Consider the following 18,530-nt stretch of genomic DNA (forward strand, 5'->3'; position numbering starts at 1 on the left):
GGACATATGCACTGTCTGATTCTCCTAAAATAACTCATATGAAGGTATTTTCTTATCTTAACAACAGATTACTAAATTTGATTTTTAACACTTCCTTCATATAAAAGTTACTTCAGTTATCCTGACTTTAACAAAAACCAATTTGTAGTTCAGTTGCAGTAGTTAAGTGGTTATCAATATTCATCCTAGTCACTCACTGTTTATATGAGATGGTGGGTAAACATCTTAGGGATTCAGTCACATTTATCAGAAGAAAAATATTGTCTTCAAAATAAATATAAACTATCAGGTGAGGCATCACAGGATATAAAAATAGGGAAACAAGGAAAAAAAAATTCATTAAATTAAAATCCATGCTGAAGTTCATAGGAGTGTCATTGTTCACCTCAACAGCAGCTAGAATAGCCTTGGATTTGTGTTTGGCTTGTTTGTTTGTTTGTTTTTTTAGGATAGAAATCCATTACAATTTTACTTAAATACAAACATCTATACCTCCAGCAGGTACAACAAAGAATTCAGCCCACAGTATTCCTTGATAGTTGTTTTCAGCACTTCCAGCAGATACTGTTCTTAAAGGTGAACTTCTGAAGAAAGATTTGATATTGCACATTTTCCACTTTAAGAACATCTTAAAAACCTAGAACTTGCTGTTCTGCTGCCATGTTTATGACTCATATATGTTTGTTTTTAGTGTACTTTATACTTTGTACTTGCAGTGTGGAAATCCCCCCATCAGTTTCAGTGCTACATCTGTCTCACCTAAAATGACAAATGGAACTTTTTTTGTGCGTTTCTGTTTAACAGATATGACTGTAGAAAAAGAAAAGCAACAAGGATTCTGCCATATTAATGGGAAGAGATGAAACAAGTGACCACACACATTGCCCATGTTAATGAGTCCTACTGAAGACAGTGTGATGCCTAAAAATATCCAAGAGTTTATTTTGGCTTTAGGTTATGTGGAACACAAGTAGATCTTCAAGTCTAGCATATTACAAATTCTTTTTAGACTTAGAAGATTCTACCCTCAGAAATGTGTTGTCATGTGGTCCTTGAAACAGCAGCATCAACCAACTGCACCCATCCACAGTCGTAACAGACTTTAAATGACAAGGAGCCTATTCTTCATTGTATTTCACTATATGTTAAGGAAATTTTGAAAAGGAAGTATCTGCTTTACTCTTTATAAAAATTACTTGACAGGAGTTAAAAAAAGGAAAATGAAAACACATAGTCAAGTGGAGCTGTTCATCATATCTTTTTACTCTAATAGTGCAATCCTACATCATAAAGACAATAACAACATTCTGACTGATTTTAGCAGTTTGGAGTTAAGTGAGAACATTTTTCCCTTTTCTGTTCACACAGAAAACTTCTGCTAGTTTACCTGTAGTTCCACAGAGATTTTGCAAAATAACCAGTTAATCTGCAGAGACACCCCAACAAAACTAGTCAAACTAGTGCAATCCCCTGGTTCTAACAGTAAGTTCTATTATATCTACTTTTCCATTCCTGACTTTGCCTTTTCCACTTTCTATAATACCTTAACCGAAACCTCATTCTTATGTTTTTGCTTTGTTTTATTTTGTTGAAAGTCAAGGGGAGAGGGTGACTGATACCATAAGCAGGAATATTTAAGTTATCAGTAGTTCTTTTAACGGGCTTATGGAGAGCAATGGGAGAATTAAGCAGGAGGAGCAGCCCAGAGATGAGAGCAGTGTGTCAAGGGAAGTGTCTGATGTGAGAGGAGATCAAGAAGGAGAAAAAACAAAGCACATCCTGATGTGACTGTCCTTGAAAGTTTGCTAGAGTCCTGTAGCTTTGCTAAACTCCCTCTGTGGCATGAATGAATGCAAGTTGTAGTCCACTGTTCCTATGTTGCTCTCTCTGCTTTCTTTATCTGCCTTTCCTTTATCTGCTTTTCCTGCTTTCCCTTTTCCCTTGCTATTACCAAGCACTCTGATTTTCCCTTCTACTCCCTCTCTTCTCTTAATTAATCAGGAAAATAAAAAGAGAAGCTATTCCTGCCAGCTTTGCTTTGCTGTGTAGTGGTAGTAGGAGTTCAAAGAACAGGTTACTCCTGCACCAGCTGCTTGTTCTTTGATGCCCTGTTGAGCGAAACAGCTTTCTTTAGAAGCCCAACAACATACTAATTAATAAAGGTAAAGACAAGAATAAACAAGCCAAAGAGTGTAGGAGGACTGAGGCAAGTGACAATGGAGAAGATGTTAGAGGGAAGCAAAGAAAAGAAGCAATGACTAATAAAGGGGGAAATGAGGAAAGAAATGCACAGAAAAGAGAGAGAGAGGAAGGATACAGAAAGGAGGGGAAAAGAAATAAATCAGGCAGCCAAAGGGAAAGAGAGAGGGAAGTGGAATAAGGAGCCACAGAAAGAAAAATGCAATGATTTAAAGTTCTCTTTAGATTACTACACACAGGCCTAACAGTGTAACTATTAGGACAGCCAGTACCTTAGAGGGAGTTGTGCACAGCACCAGTTCGCTCCTAGTGAACAGCTAGGTACAGAAGACAAATTGTTTGGGAAGGAGGTTCCTACCTGTAACAACAGCAAAGTAATTCAAGCTGGACTTTACGCATATCCCCTCTTATTTAGATATCAACAGAGCATACAATCGCTACAAGACTCGCATTGCTTATAGTGTTCCCAGAGAAAGGACAATGCATTGTAAATAGGAGAGGGGTCTCAGCATTAGGGGTACACATCAAAATAGTCACAAGTGAATGCCGTGATGTGAAAGGCACATAAAAATTTGTTTTGGGGTGGCTCAAGGCAAGTGTCATAAGGCTGACTCAGGAGCGAGTGGTTAGTGGGGAGTCCAGTGCATATCAATGAGGTGTCAGGAGTAGAGACAAGTGACTACTTGCATGGTACTCATGAGAGAGATGAGAGGCCAATGGTAAGATTATCCTCATCTTCCACAGGGTAAGGTGGGATACCAGCTGCACAAAACAGGTAGTTTACTTAGTACTGCTAAGGGTGATCCAGTAGGTGTCTGGTAAGACCAGTACTGAAGGTGTTTAGCAAACGAGACACAGATTTCGGGAAAAGAAAGAGCTATCTCATGGTTAGAGCAGTTAATTTCTGCCTGAATAATGGGATTCTAAGTGTGCCCATGTGAGATGATGAAAACATTGCTTAAACTGAGTTTTTCACAGGTGGTTGCTAGTTTTTAGTGCTTGTCCCAGAAGTCTGATATGGAGAAGTACCAAGCACTCACAACTGCAAACAAAGTTATTATTATATAAATGCTTTGAGCATATCAAGTGCTACAGAACACAAAATATGTTGAAATATCATGGGCATCTCAGACTTCAACTTAGTATTTGTCATAGCTCTTCATCTGCTCAAACTTATCAAACACCGAACAGCTGGAAATAGCAAACTATTGAACAGTTATTTGCTGGGCAAGTAATGTACACCTTATGCAATGAATTAATCAAGGGTCCTGAGACTTTTTTTCCTTGTCCTAGCTCAAACGCACCTTTACCTGGCTTGTCATGCTGTGCAACACCAGTATCTCAGACCTCAAACAGGATAGCTGGGCCTGTGCATCACTTCAAGGACCCAACTTATGCTCTCCAGGTAAACCCATCCCTTCAAAGTTATTGGCAAGGTCTCCAACACGGTGCTGCCCAGCACTGCATAATTCTAGCCTGAGAAACCACACAGCAGTGTCAAGAAAGAAAGACTGACGTCTTGCACTCCCAACAACTTCCTTTCACTAACGTATCAGACAGATGTGGAAAGAGAAAGACAGGAAAAGTTTATAATAAGAATAGTAATAAAACTTTGGTGGCTACTAATGAAGCTGGACTGTTTTGAAAATCTGAAGTACTCGTTTTACAAAACAGGCCTTGGAATAATTCAGTATGCACCTAATTTACTTGCATGTGCATTTACAGTCCACTTCCCTCTCTGTATCTTCCAAAGTATGCAGAAGAAGAAATCTTTGATCCTTCCTCAGTGGCTCTTCTCTGGAATACAGACCACTGCTAAGGCATAAATAAGGAAGGGTAGAGACCCTGGCTCAATGTACTTACAATCTAAATTAGTAAATAAATAATGCTAGGCCATTGTTTAAAGGAAGATGGGTGACACAATGAGAAAAAGTAAGGAAGTAAAATATACAGAGCTAGGGGGAGCTTGCTGGGAAAGCAATTTCCTTGTATAGCTTTGTTTCTAATATATATATATTTTTAATTTCTTGAAATAACCAAGCACAGCAAGAGCAATGGCACATGCCTGAAACTTTGCTTTTACTGCAAGGGGATACAGAAAGAACAGCTGGTTTAAAAAACACAAGGCTACAAGGACCATTGAACATGACAAGATTAGTTTCCAGTGTGTTTATAAGAAAAGTTGCTTCTTTGTCTAAGAACAAGTAGCCAATATATGAAGTCTTGAAAATTTCTGTTTTTCTTGGGAAGAAAAACTGAAATTTGAACAAAATATTTCTTTGATGAATGCCTATTTATTTATACAGAATGCACATAAAAATCTGTCTCAGTAAACACAGAAGAAATCAAGTAGCAGGAGGCAGTTTCTTTGCTCATAACTACAAGCCTTTTTCTAACTATGTTTCTATCCAAAACTGTCTTTCATTTTTTTCCTAGGAGTCCCAAGAGTGCTTTTATGGGAAGCGGAAGTGTCTGACACACTTCTCTGTATGCTTTTGTAGTGCTGCTGCTTCTTGTCTCTCTCTCACACATGCAAAAAAAATATCTGTGCTGACAACTTTTCCCAGGTAAGCACCTTCATCTACACTGCTCAGATTTATCAAGCTATTAAAGGAGCTTACTTATTTTTATAGTTATCCTGAATGAAGCACAGTTGTACATCCAAAAGTTTCAACAAGCTTCAGCAACCAACCCCACCATTGCAAAACAGAATAATCAAGAATGACAGCAGAACTTGTGTCATAGGTGTGTTTATCTTTTGGATAGCAGGCCTCAAGAAAAGAAAACACTTCCCAGTGACAAGCAGAAATGCACGAAGTATACCAGATGTAATCCATTTCAATGAAAGACAAGTGGCAATCAGCTTTTTTCAGTAAGGACAGCTTTAATGGCAACTTTTTGTTCAAAAGATACTATATTCATCTACAAGAATCTGAAGAAAAGCCACTTTCATTTTGCCACTGTTCAGCTTTCAGAGCTGCGATCTTTTTCTGTCACTATAATCATTATTCCACTCACTTTCTATGCATCTATGTCTTTTGGAGTAGACAAGATGCCCCTATTTTCTAACATAAAAAGCACAGGCATGTATCAGAATCTTTGTTTATGCTTCATGAAGTAACAATGATTTCACCTGATGTTTCTTCCTGTATAGGTCAACATTAAGATAAACTGGTATCAAAGACCTCTTAGCAAAACTATCCCTGAGGAACAGCAACAGAGGTCTCAGATATCCTTTACCTGAATTATACAAAGCTCATTTTTACCACTGTATGAATTGGAGCAGCACCTAGTCAAGAAAGAAGTCCTAATTATCTAGTCATCAAGCAATTATAGGGGCTGTCTTGATTTCATAGAGTTTAAATATCATGCCATAGTTCACAGGATCGGTCAAAATTTTGCTAATTCTTCTTCAGCCGTTCTTTAGCAATTATACTTCTCTTGAGTTTGCACACACAAATTGAAAACAGAAAGCATAAACCATTCCCCAAAAGCAGCCTTAGGCAGGACTCAAACAATCCAAAGCAAGTGCTGGTCTTCAGAACTGTAGCAATAGCTCTGATTATCTTGCTGCTATTGTGAATCCATCATTTGAAAATAAGTTACAAAATTCATATGTAGAGCAAGCTAGGATAAGGAGGCAAAGCTTCACTGAAATCAGTGGGTTTGTCAGTATTAAATTCGGTCCATTTTCTCAATCTCAGGATGGTTAGGCAGAAGCAATGAGTCATCAGTCCCACAAACTCAAATTTCTATGTGAGACACGCATGCAAGAATAGTAATTAGGCAAAAAAAAATGTAAGCATACTATTATGAAAGCAAACTATTACTCAGGGGAATTTAGGGTTATTCTGTAGAATTTTATTTTTTAGGAAATGAAGCCTGTTACAAGTAGGTCACGACACAGAAATACCTAGTTTTCCAGAGTGACAGTAAAAGATGCTGCTTTTTTTCCTTTATGGAAAAGATAGAAGATGGTAGAATAGATAGTATACAAAGATAGCAGACTATCTCACAACAGTACTGTTTCTACCCTGGTTTTACAAAAAGCAATAGGAATCAGGCCTTGACTCCATTACATATTTGTATAGACTTTATTCCTGAGAAATATACAGCTAACATCTTTATGAGTGATAAAGTGGCAACATAGTCTTTCAGAGATTAAGGTGACTAGTGTATATACTGCAGCAATATATGAAAAAAGAACTAAAGGTTTCAGAGAAAAAAAAATGATCTAGTAGTGAATAATATGAGAGAGAGGCTATTGTAATTAAGAAATACACAGTAAAATACTAAGAAAAGGGAAATGTAGAATTCTCTTCAGAGTGCCATCAGGCAGAGCTGAAAAAGTTTATTCACACAAGCAACTAAACACTCATGCAAAGCAGGTTCAACTCCAAAGAGTTTCTTGAAAAGTTTTCCATACCCCCATAACTGCCATATCAATACATAAAATCTAAATACTTTGGCAAGAACATGATCCACCAGTTCACTCATTCTCCCATTTTAAAATGGCGTCCTGCTTCTGCTAAATCCCATGTCAGCACTGCCTTCCTCTTTTGTTACAACAGCCAACTGCCTACCTGTTGCTAAAGTTAAGCTCTCACTCATGTTTTCCAGCCTTTGCATTAGCTTTCAGTTATGAAAATACCAAAACTACAGAAAGAAAACAAGATTCTTGTTTGTTGTTAGGGTTTTTTAAATTTGTTTTTACATTTATAGTCCTAAAAGGGGAATGACTGTTCCTCTGGAATTGCACTGTTCGTCTGTTTTGCTCTCTGTGCAAATAAAGGTCTCAATGTCGTGTTTTCCCTGGACATCAGGAGAAGCTGTGGGTGGGCTGGCAGAGCTGGACGCTGACAGCACCCAGGGACACACCAACGTCTGGCACTAGCCCTCGTTCAGCTCAGTCAGCCTGCGAGGTCCGCTTTCCTCACACCCCTGCGAGCTTAGCAGGACAGCACATTGGTCTCTCTTGGTGCCACTGGACAACCCCTCAGCTAAAAGCAGGCCCCAGCCCCCTCCAGTTTCTTTCATGGAAGCCCCAAAAGGGCTACAAAGGAGAGGAAAGAAAACACCCGGCTAAAACAATCCCCCCCTCGCCCAAGCACCGCCAAGGGGCAGGTCTAAGCAGGCACCACAAGCGGAGGCAGCGAGGACTGCGCCTGCCCCACAGCTCAACCGTCGCCCAACCGCCGCCCAAAGGCCCGCGCGCACCCGCCACGCGCCCGCCCGCGCAGGCGCACTGCCCGCGCGCTGCCCCGCGCGGCCGGGGGGCGTGGCGGCGGCGGCCGGATGTTGTTGTTGTTGTTCCTGCCCCGCCCTCCCCTCCCCCTCCCCCCCCCCCGCGGAGGGTGACGGGCGCTTCCTCGCCCGGAGCCCGAGCCGCCGCCGCCGCTCCCGCTGCCGCCGCCGCTCGCCCCGGCCCCGGCCCCGGCCCCGGCGGTCCCCGCCGGCCCCCTCCTTGCGGCCTCGGCGGCCGGCTCCGTCGCGCCGCGCCGGGCCCTCAACGGACGCCTGGGCCCGGCCATGGTGGACTTCGACGAGATCTACGAGGAGGAGGAGGACGAGGAGCGGGCGCTGGAGGAGCAGCTCCTGAAGTACTCGCCCGACCCGGTGGTGGTGCGCGGCTCCGGCCATGTCACCGTGTAAGGGCCGCGCCGGGGCCTGCGCGGCCGGGACCGGGGGCGGAGGCGGGGGGGCGGCGAGCTGGGCCGGGGCGGTGCGCGGCCCCTCGGGGGCGGTGGCCGGGGCAGCCCGGGGCGCCGAGCCGGCAAGTCGGGGCAAGTCGGGGAGGGGGGTGCGGGGGGGCCGGGCCGGGGCTGCGGCCCGCTTTCCCCCTCGCTGCCGGCGCCCGTCGTTGCCCCGCGCCGTGCGGCTGCGGGAGGGCTTTCCGCGACCCCGGCGGCTGCGTGCGCCCGGAGCTCGCTCTCGAGTGCCAGTCTCCAGCGAGGCAGTGAGGAAACAACGCTGACTGGGGCTGTGACTAACAGAGGAATGTAAAGCATTTGCCCGAAATGATGAGCTGTCAGGAAGTAGGGTACATGGTGCGCGTGTGTGTGTATGTTTATATGTGTGAATATATATACAACAGGTATGTGTCTGTGCATGACCGGCCTGTGCTATCGCTTAGGGTTGTTTATATCTCAGTTACTCAGTCCCATTTAACACGTGGTAGCTAATACAGCTCTGAAGGCTTTTAAAAAAAAAGGAGTCTGCAAGCTGAATGGGTACATCTAAAATCATGTTAAGATAAACGTTGCGTCAGTGTGTTTAACATGGGAGTTGCTCTGAGTTTTGTTTAGTGAGCATTTGGTGTCCCTGAGGATGTAGCAGCAAGGGATGAGTGAGTTAATGTAGTCTTTCTTGAGAACTTAATAAGTCAGGGTATTTTTCCTGCAGTCAGTTTTGTTGGGATCTCTGTACTTAAGTGCAGCAGTTGTCAGTTATGATGAACAGTTTCAGAGGCTAAAATATCAACCTGGAGACACAAAGCAGTCATGCAAACTTCCTTTTTTGTGTTCACTGTAGAGCAGGACTCAACTCGTGACAGATGTATAGAAGTTGAAGATATCACATTCTGCACCTCTGACTCCCATGAACTGTACTGGTTGTGGGATACTGATCTGTTCAGAAATCTGGAGTTAAATTTAGAGTAGGAATGTAGCACTTTTTTAGCATTACTAATTTAATATTTGGTTGGTATTATGAAATACCAACTACCAGGCAGTACAGTTTATCTGGTTAAAAACAGGGAATAAGACATGGTGACATGGTATGATACTGAGAGAGATTTATGATGAATGGAAAGCAAGCTCAATAAAGTAACAGAAGCATGTGGCTGAACTGTCAAACATATGATTTTGTTTTGTAGTTTATTGGGATCAGAAGTTGCTACCATCCAATAGCTGTTTGACTTCTTTGAAAGGAAGCCTGTAGTCTTAGTCAGTTTCTGCTAAGCAGATTGAAAACATAATTAGATAGTTGTCTTGTTAGCAATCACCTAAGTGTAACAAACTGAAATGGAGGCAAGCACTGATTTCTTCTCCAATCCCTAAAGGTAAGATATGAGAGACAAGGCCAAGGCCCATTAATAGAAGCACAAGGAAGCTTGCATAGCTTATTTGTGACTAGTAAGGAAGTTGTAGTTGCTTCATTAATAGTTCACTAATGTTCACTTGGTCATTATTATTTTAAGATCTTCCTCAAAATATTAGTTCTTTAGCTTTTGGACAAGCAATGAAATTTGAACATGTGCTTCCAAGATTATGTAATTGATCTTCGTTTACTCTGTTGTGCCAGCCACTTCTACCTTTGTAAAGCTTCTAAGTTTTTCATCATTGATCAAGTGGCTTATTATTAAATTTAGCTCACTTTCGGAACACTCACTTGATGAATTTAAGGAATAGGCCAAGTTCTATATATAGAATTAATTTCTCTTGTTTGGTATAAAAACATATATGCATTTTTAGGGTCTTGAAAAATTTATTGGTGGTAAAGTAAAGCAAATACCAAATCCAATAGCAATACCAGATCTGTCTCTGGCTCTGCAGTTTAGAGAGTTGCTGACTGCCTCTGCTGTGTGTATATTTAAACAAAAGCTTCCTCTTCATAGTCTGTTGTTGTATCCTCTCTGATCTTGCACAGAAGTCATAATATTGAGTTTGAAATGTGTCATTTCCATGACTACAGAAAAGGCATTTACTATTACTTGATTGCATCCAACAGACAGTGGAAATGTATGAGAGTCCTTTCTAAGTCTAGTGGTTAAAAGCAATCAAGGGAATACAGGTGAATACTATCCAAATAAAATGTATGAAGACTTTTCAGGGTGTGTGGCTATTTTTAGTGCTGAAAGTTAGGCTCAAAGTCACTGTTTTAGAATTGTTTGGCATGTTCAAACTTTTTTTTTAATGCCATTTTTCAAATTTTCAGGTAAACTGTTTTCAAACCAGCGGATTCTAGATAGCTTGGTACACAGAAATAATATTTGAGGTGATCTCTGGTTACTTGAGGCTGTTTCTTTTAATGGCAAGAATCTTAAAACTTCAGAAACTAAAATGTTATTTACATTATTTAACTAAATTGAAAATTCAAGGTATTTTGGACTTGTTTGTAAAAACATCTTTGTGTGGAAAGAGACATATGTGATGGGTTTGAAACTGCTAATAGGATATTGTGGTAGATTGTGTGGTTATATTTCCATAGGCTGTTTTCCTGGGCTTTTCTGGGTTTGACCAGTTGAGATGTGTCTTATATATACACCAGACTGTTAGGTAGTAAAGTTAGATTTATGAGTCTTTTGCAGTAGCAGAGTGATGCAGAGCAGTTGTGATGTAGTAGTAAATGCCCTTCTGTGCTGTTGTCATCTTAGTGCATTATGTGCAATGTAAAGTAACTGTTTGGAAGGGAAAAAACATCACAGAATATAACTTCACCCAAGTAAATTCCTTTATTATTAACTTAAGTCTGCTTATGTATTTTTGCAGCTTACTTTTTATGAAGGACATATGATTGAAAACAGAACTAAGAGATGGATGGAGAGCATTAAGGAATGATGGAATACATATTTGTTTTCTAAGGGTTGTGAACATGCAGAACTAAAGGGCCAAATTGAGAGCAATGGAAAAAATGATTTAGTCCCCATTAGATTGGATGAAGGGGAAGAGGATTGTTTGTGTGTCGGTTTGATGTGTTAGGAAGATCAAAGCTGCAGGCTGAGAAGAGGTTGCAGGTTGGCTGAGTCTATACTGTAATCTTCTGTACTTCAAAAGATTCCACCTCTCATCATTTCTTTCTCTCCACTGTATACAAGGACAGGAACTCAGATGAACCTTTCAAGCAGACATGTTCAAGAAACACTTTTTAAGGTTCCAGGAAGGTTAAAGAAAGTATTCATGCATGAGGTGAGCATGGATCTGTTGAGGACATGATGCCAAATGGGAAAGGCATAGGGCAGGCAGAAAAATGTATGTGTCACTGAAGATGGAGAATAGTGCAACAGAAATCTAGTGCTAGATGAGGACAGCTGTCTGAGGAAATGCAGTTCCAAAGTGTCACTGATATAATATGTTTGATTTTAAGACCATCTTTTTGCTGTTATTTGCCAGAGCTGTTGTTTCTGTACAGTGAAGCTTAAGTAATGTTATGTGGAATTTCTAATCTTTTAATTTCCAAATTACAGCATGCAGTCAAGAGTGATAAGGTTGGGATCACATCATTTGCTTACCAAAGCTTTTAATATATGGAGTCATCCATTTTTTACTACCTGCTTTTTGGTAATGAAATGTAATGTGGAAAGCTTGGAATGAAGTTGGTAGCTGGAAGAGTTGCCTTTGCTGTTCCAGTTTAGCTGCCCCATGATGTATAAAACATTGCCACATACCTCAGCTACAGAGTTACTGTCATTTGCCTATAACTTTCATATAACTGTATTGGTCAAAGCTTCCATGTTGAAGGTCTGTCTTAATGTGTTTGTAAATTTCTACTAAAGCAATGCAACTATTTCCAAGAAGGAGACTGGGGCAAAATTTTATTTTTGTCCCCACTAAATCCAGCGCTTTTTTATCTGTTTTAAACCAATCTTGTAATAGTTTTAGTGAGTGCCCTCTGTTGTGGGATTTGATGATTAACAGTTAATCATTCACCTTATCCACTGCTTTTCTGAATCTTTGTACTTTGATCATATTCCCCCTTAGCCTCCTCTTCTCCAAGTTAATCAGTCTCCTTAGTCTCATAAGGCAGCTGCTTCATCCCCTTAGTATAGCAGTCTTTCTTCTCTCTGCTTTCTCTAACTCCACAAAGTCCTTCATGGATACCAGAAATGCACGTGGTACTGAATATGTGGGTATAGTAGGGTTTTATGTAGAATCAAAATGATGCCCTCTGTGTTGTTAATCGCCTTCCTAGTATGTTGTTGCCATTTCTGGTTGCTGCACATTGAGCTGATATTTTAGGAGAATCGTCAGTGGTGGTCTCTCTTCTGAGCTGTAGCTGCCAGTCTGAGTTCAGCATCAGGTGAACATGGTTTAGATTAGCTTTCCCAACATTCAGCACCTTTTATTTATCTACACTGAAGCTCATCTGTCATCTTTTTGTCCACTCAGTTTTGTGAGGTTCTTTTGGAGTGCCTCACCATTGGTGCAGCACTTGACTGCCCGGTTGATTACTTGGACCAAGTTCTCCATTGGCATGCAGATCCTTCAGTCCACTAGGAAGAAAATTATCTGAAGAGTAGCTAGCTGTTCAATAAACGTATTGTCAAAGCGAATAATTTCTTTGGTATCTTCAACTATCAAGCCTAAAGTAAACTTTTCTGCATGCGGTTGAGTTGTATGTAATTGGTCTTGCTGCCAGTATTCAAGTGTTCTTGAGCAATTTAACTTCTGATTTGCAGTGTTTGTAGTATCTGATAATGAGACTGCTTTGGTTTGTATTCAGAAGGTTATTAACTACAACTTAAATTTTACACTGACTGCTGTTTAGCTTATTAGAGGCCAGTCATGGAGTTTCATTAATGGATTTGTAGGACTGTATAGTCTGTATTAGAAGCTCTTCCCCGTATTGGATGCCAGAAAACATTTAGATTTGCTTTGAGCTTTAGGTGAAACTATTATCTTTAAATCTTCTGAAATCCAGAGTAGGCAGTAATTCCAGATCATCTCACACTCCTTCATAACTTTACAGTCTTCATTATTCTGAGTTGAGTAACAGTGGATGAGCTTTTTTTCAAGATACATGTGCACTAAGGAGAAAAAAATTTCAAACTGTGGCATTAACTTACTTATGCCTCCCCCCTCAGGTACTTCTCTTCAGTTTTCACACTTGCTGTTATTGCTTATAAGGATTTTGAAGAGTTTGGGGATGAGTCAACAGTTTCAACAGAACTTTAAAAAGAAACTATGGGCAGGATGGTTTTCAACCTGTTTACGATGATAGATTTCCCCCCCCCCCCCATTTTCATCTGTTAGGATAATCTTAAGGATTACTTTTAGCAAAGAATATTTCTTTTTGAAATTGATGTTGCTCTGATACTAACCCTCACTGTATTGTGAGATACTTTTAATTTGTGTTGTGTATTGTTTTTTTGTGTGATTTTTTTGGTATCTTCATTTTATTTTTGCAGATTTGGACTGAGCAACAAATTTGAAGCAGAATTTCCTTCATCTTTAACTGGAAAGGTGAGTATCTGTGAATAAGAACTTAGAATTTGAGTAAGATTTTGTTATAAAAGCGAGAGTTCTAGGTATAGTGCCGCTTTTTTAAGAGTAATTAATAAATCACACTGCTGTGGTACTAGATTTTTTTTTCCCCCTCAAAGGTTGCACCAGAAGAATTTAAAGCCAGCATCAGTAGAGTTAACAGTTGTCTTAAGAAGAACCTTCCAGTTAATGTGCGATGGCTGCTTTGTGGATGCCTTTGCTGCTGCTGCACTTTAGGTTGTAGTATGTGGCCAGTTATCTGCCTCAGTAAAAGAGTAAGTTGAACTATTCTTACCATTTTTGATAAAAAAACAAATTTAGAAATGTATTGTTGTGTTCTCATGTTGCATTTTCTCCGCCTGTAAAGACTGTATGATAGTACTTACCAGCTTGGTTTCATACATTTTGTTATTTTGCTTTAAGTTGTTTATCATACTACTTAAATTTACAACAGACACCACTCAAACTTTGAGCTTATAACTCAATGCCTGGTAGTATAACTGAATCTATCAGAGAGTATAAGTGCTGTACAGCACACGGTCCTTCATAATATTGAAATAACTTTCAAAATGCGCCCTTTTTTTTTTAACATCATCATCTTTGTACCACCCTGTTTAGAATCATCAGAATTTGACAGTGATTGATTGGCAGTCTGTTGTGAGGAGCTAATGATTACACTGTGGCCTTAATAGCCATTTTGTACACTAACAGTTTGAAAGTAGTGTTTTATCTCTGTAAACACTGAGTGCCAAGTGCGTTGTTCACAGTGGAAGCTCCTTGAATGTGCATGTTTTTTCACCTCCCTTTCCTCAGTGCCAATATTTAGGCTACCCTCCCATTCCTTCTATTTTTATTAACATAAATATCCTCTTTGCCTAGTCCCATTTCACTTCTTTGCAAGAAGCCTCTGTGCTTCCACATCCTCTCTCCTATATTGGTGCTGTTTGTCTTTCCACTTCTTGGCAAGACTAGTGTGTATTCTTTCTTGTGTAGTACTTCTTAATACTACAAGTTTGTGTGCAGTACACTGGACACCATCATGCTTTTCTTTATTCAAGTCCTTATTTTACTTGGTTAGTAAATCAGGTGTGTTAAAGTTGGCAGTGATCATATGTTTTTTGCAGTCTAAGTAGTTTAAAATTTTCTTTGCACATCTTTTTGATATTAATTTGCAGTTCTGAGTTTCTGCTCAAATGCACACACATGTGCAGGTGGCATCGTTAAAACCAGAAATTAGGCAAGCTGCTTTTGTAGTCTTAAGTTGGTATCATTAAATGCTGCAAAAGCAATGTAGATGCTTGAAACCCACATGTACTGAAAAAAATTTTTATAGAATGAACAGTGCGCATAAGAAATCCCATACACTTTTTTGTATGATCTAACTTTCTGTGTTAAGAAAACATCTTCAAAGTTTCCTCAGTTCTTCATCTTAAAAATAAATAAATCATTAAATACTTAGTCCCTTTGATTTTTTTGAGTGATTGCTTAAGACTAGTTTTAATTGTATACAAAATAAGGTACAAAAGCTTTCTTAACCCTGTTGCTAATGTTGGAGTCCATGGAAAAAAAAATTTGGCTTGAAATATATCAAAAGGTTTTGGGGCTAGGTTTTAGGTCTTTAAGCTGTCATGAACTAGTGGGTCTCCTGTAGAATTATCATATATCTATATCCTGAAACTCTGTTTACAGCAAATTAAAATTGGTTGATTGTTGGTCACAGATAAGTCAGTGATTTAACTGGCTTGGAGGGAAGACTACCTTTTCCATTCCAGGCCTAGCTCTGTTCGTTACAAATGCAAGGGAAGCTTGCATTGCTACTGTCCATCTTTAACGTTTGAAGAGCATGCTACTGGTGCTCTTACTATATGACCCATTTTCCCACATAATGTGCTGTTATAGCAAGAAGTGGTAGCAAGATGTTACATGGTAGTATAAAATGATGTCATCTGCTTTTGGAAGGGGCATGATGCTACAAGACCACATCTTCTGTCTGGTGCCTCTTAATCTAATACTACAAGTCACTATTAATCAGCTTTTTTTTATACGTTGTTTAACTTACATCCTGAAAAAGGCAAGGGCTTGTAGCATGTGAGGCCAGAAACCAGACTTTGAAGCTGAGGAAGAAGGTTCTCTGTGGGAACCCAATGAAGCAACAGTTAGAGAAGTGCTTCAGTTGAAGTTTGTCTGGGGTAGGAATTAAAGTAAGCTCTCTTACAAAAGGATAAATCTGGGAAAAATACGTGGATATTCTGTTCAGAGCAGGCTGGAAAGTGGTTAGTGGTTTAATTGTTGCTACAATATACAGATTGCATAAAGATAGATAGAAAATGAGTCTCTGAAAGAGAGTGAACAGCAGGAACAAGGACAGAAACTTGAGGTTGAAGTTCCTGAGGTCACCCTAGAAGTACTGCCCAGATTGTCAGTAAATCTCATATTTTTCCTATCAAAGCTGATACCAGGAGATGGTTTAGCAACCACACACCTTTTCCTGCACCTGAAATTAAGTGACTTCCAGGCTCAAGCTTGAATGTCCTGCATTAGTGAAACTGAAGATAGACACTGTGTTTAGGCAGCTGAATTCCATGGCCATTGTGGAGGCTGAGTGGCACATCCTAGGTTATCTGTTTGCCACACCAGAAGAGCAGAGATCTTTCATTGGTCCTGTCTCATATTCCAGTCTCAGGTCTGGCCTCTGACACCCTACAGCATTTCTGATGGCACTGGATACCTAAGTTTAGGCAGCTCAACTATTCCCTCTGACTAAAAATTATTCAATTCCATCTGGAGAGTTCAGATGTTGTGGCACCATTATTTGTCCATATCAGCACCGTGGCTAATAGAGGTCTGCTTAGAGATTTGGTTGTCCTCTATTCCAGAATTTAGCGTCAGTTGGACATCTGAAGAGTATTATATAGAGAAGAATAAATTAACTTGCTCTTAAAGGCAAATTGAAAGGGGCAAGAATGCTTGCTCAGATTGAAACTCTTAATTCTGGATCTGGCTGGAGAAGACTACTTTTTTTTTTTCCTGGCATAGTAGTTAAGCAGGACAGCTGTGAAATATCTTCAAGGACTTATTAGGAAATTCTAGCATAGGAAGCAATCAGTAGGATTTGTAATGATTCTAGTCAGGACTACTGTTCACAGAAAAGCAATGAAAAGCTATTGTCACTTGAGTTGCTTAAATAGTTTTATGTGGGTTCAACTTTTTCTTGGTAGCCCCAGATTAGGAAAACAAAGTGACTTAAACCATTTTAGTTCCTTTCTCCTAGAATTACACGTTTTGTGCCCTTTAAGATCTCGGTGCTGAATTATGTCCACAAGCTTGTAAGATTCTCTCTTTTGTTCTGGAATTCCCCTCAGTTCATGTCAAAGTGCTGTGACAAGTGCAAGAAACTAATCGTATCTGTTTATAGAAATGGAGATGGTGAGAGTCAGTGGGTGATCTGAGTTACCTTGGGCTGATCAGCAAGCTGAGAGCAGTTGTGACTATAGCCTGGTTCATTTAGGTTCCAGTTCGTGACCTGCCCAGTAGATTCCACCAAAACTGGCAATTAAGCAATTTCATATTCTTGCACTAAAAAACTTTAAATCCATAGAGTGCTTTGGCTTACTGCTGTGCCACAGTTTTGCTGATACATAGCAAACTAAGATATTCAATGTGAAGTTATCACTCCTTATATTTGAACTGTTGTACTGCTAGTCTTTTATTTTTACTGTGTCTTGGAAGAAGATTCTGATGACCAAATGATCTTCCATGTTTTGACTTCTTCAGACCTCCTTTCACAGACAGGACTCTCCAGCTATAAATGTAGTCACAGGAGCCAGTATCCAAGATTCAGTTCTTGAGGAAACAGGGATCTGGGATGACACATGCCTGCTTCAACCTTTCAACTTTTGGATTTAATGGATTCCTTTCCACTGACACTCATAACTTAGAACATTTTTTAGGGATAGTAGAATCTTTAGACTTAATCAGACCATCTGTTCAGAAAGTCAAAAGTGCAGCTTACTAGTCAGCCGGTAGAATCTGAGCAACAGTCTCTTAATGAATAACACAAAAGGTTACTTATCTTAGAGTACCTGCATTTCTTTGAGAAGTGTTGTCCAGACAGACTCACTTTTGCTAATTCAGTCCTGTCATAAGTGATTGATTTCTAGTGAAAAGAGTTATTTGGAACTCACCTGTGTTACAGCCTTTGCTACAGGATCATAAAAGACTCCCAAGACAGTACAATTAGAGTCTGATTTTGAAAGCAGGATGGGAGTGTGTCCACATATAGAACTGAAATTTATGTAGAACTTGTTGTAATTGCACAAGAAAAATATACTATCTTTGTCTTTGCCCTTTTTGAATCTGCTCTGTTTATATTGTAACCAAACCAGATAGATTATATCATTGACAGTTCCTAAGTGCAAATTGTTTTCTACTGAAATAGAAGACTAACAAAGTTATTTTGTTGAATTGCATATAAAGTGATCTGACAAGTGGGAGTGTTTCCCAGGATAAGATTGTGCTAAGTGGAACAACAGTCTTAATTAAACAAATACTTTTAATGCAAAATAGTAATTTTTCTCAGAATGGCCAATTTAAGAAATGCTCATTTTAATGAGACTAAGTCAATCTACTGCACTTGTAAATTGGCGTTGTACTTTGCAGCTCTTGTTCAGAGAAACAGGTTTATGCAGACAAAATGAAAACTGCAGTTTCTGATTTTGTGGAAATTATAATAATTCTCTTAATCTTTCTTTATCTGTATTCTGTGTGTTTACTGCCTTTCATAGTCTTTAAGTCTAATGTGGGAATGCTATGACAAATAAGCATATATGATTTTTGAAATTACATAAAAACTTCCAATGATTATGCATAAAATAAGAGTACATACTTATTTTCTGTGCAGTGAAAAATAAGTCATGGGTTTCTCTCCTTAAATCAGCAGGTGCTTTAAACTAGAAATTTATTAAATCACAGACATTTGTAAGCATAATTGTTAATTATATCACTTAATCCATTTCTATCCAATGAAGACTTTTCCTTCACTGTATTTTTCTTTTCAGTGCTTTGTTCAATGCTAGTTTTGGAAGTCTTTGTACAGTATTGTTTCCTTTCTTCTTTTGCACTGAGGTATTT

At 39.5% G+C, this 18,530-nt stretch overlaps 1 protein-coding gene across 3 annotated transcripts in view; it reads left to right on the top strand.

Moving 5' to 3' along the window:
* Positions 1-7,643: 7,643 nt before the first annotated feature.
* Positions 7,644-18,530, top strand: part of CHIC2 (cysteine rich hydrophobic domain 2) — a 30,629-nt gene continuing 19,742 nt past the window's right edge. For all 3 annotated transcript variants that reach the window (XR_010884430.1, XR_010884431.1, XM_067298052.1), the window contains exons 1-3: positions 7,644-7,847; positions 13,325-13,379; positions 13,520-13,675. Coding sequence is in view for 1 of the 3 variants with exons in the window: in XM_067298052.1 (XP_067154153.1) it covers positions 7,729-7,847; positions 13,325-13,379; positions 13,520-13,675 (330 nt within the window). In the remaining 2 variants the exon portion in view is untranslated. The remainder of the gene's footprint in view (positions 7,848-13,324; positions 13,380-13,519; positions 13,676-18,530) is intronic.

Source organism: Apteryx mantelli, chromosome 5, assembly GCF_036417845.1.
Source record: "Apteryx mantelli isolate bAptMan1 chromosome 5, bAptMan1.hap1, whole genome shotgun sequence".
Lineage (NCBI taxonomy): Eukaryota > Metazoa > Chordata > Aves > Apterygiformes > Apterygidae > Apteryx > Apteryx mantelli.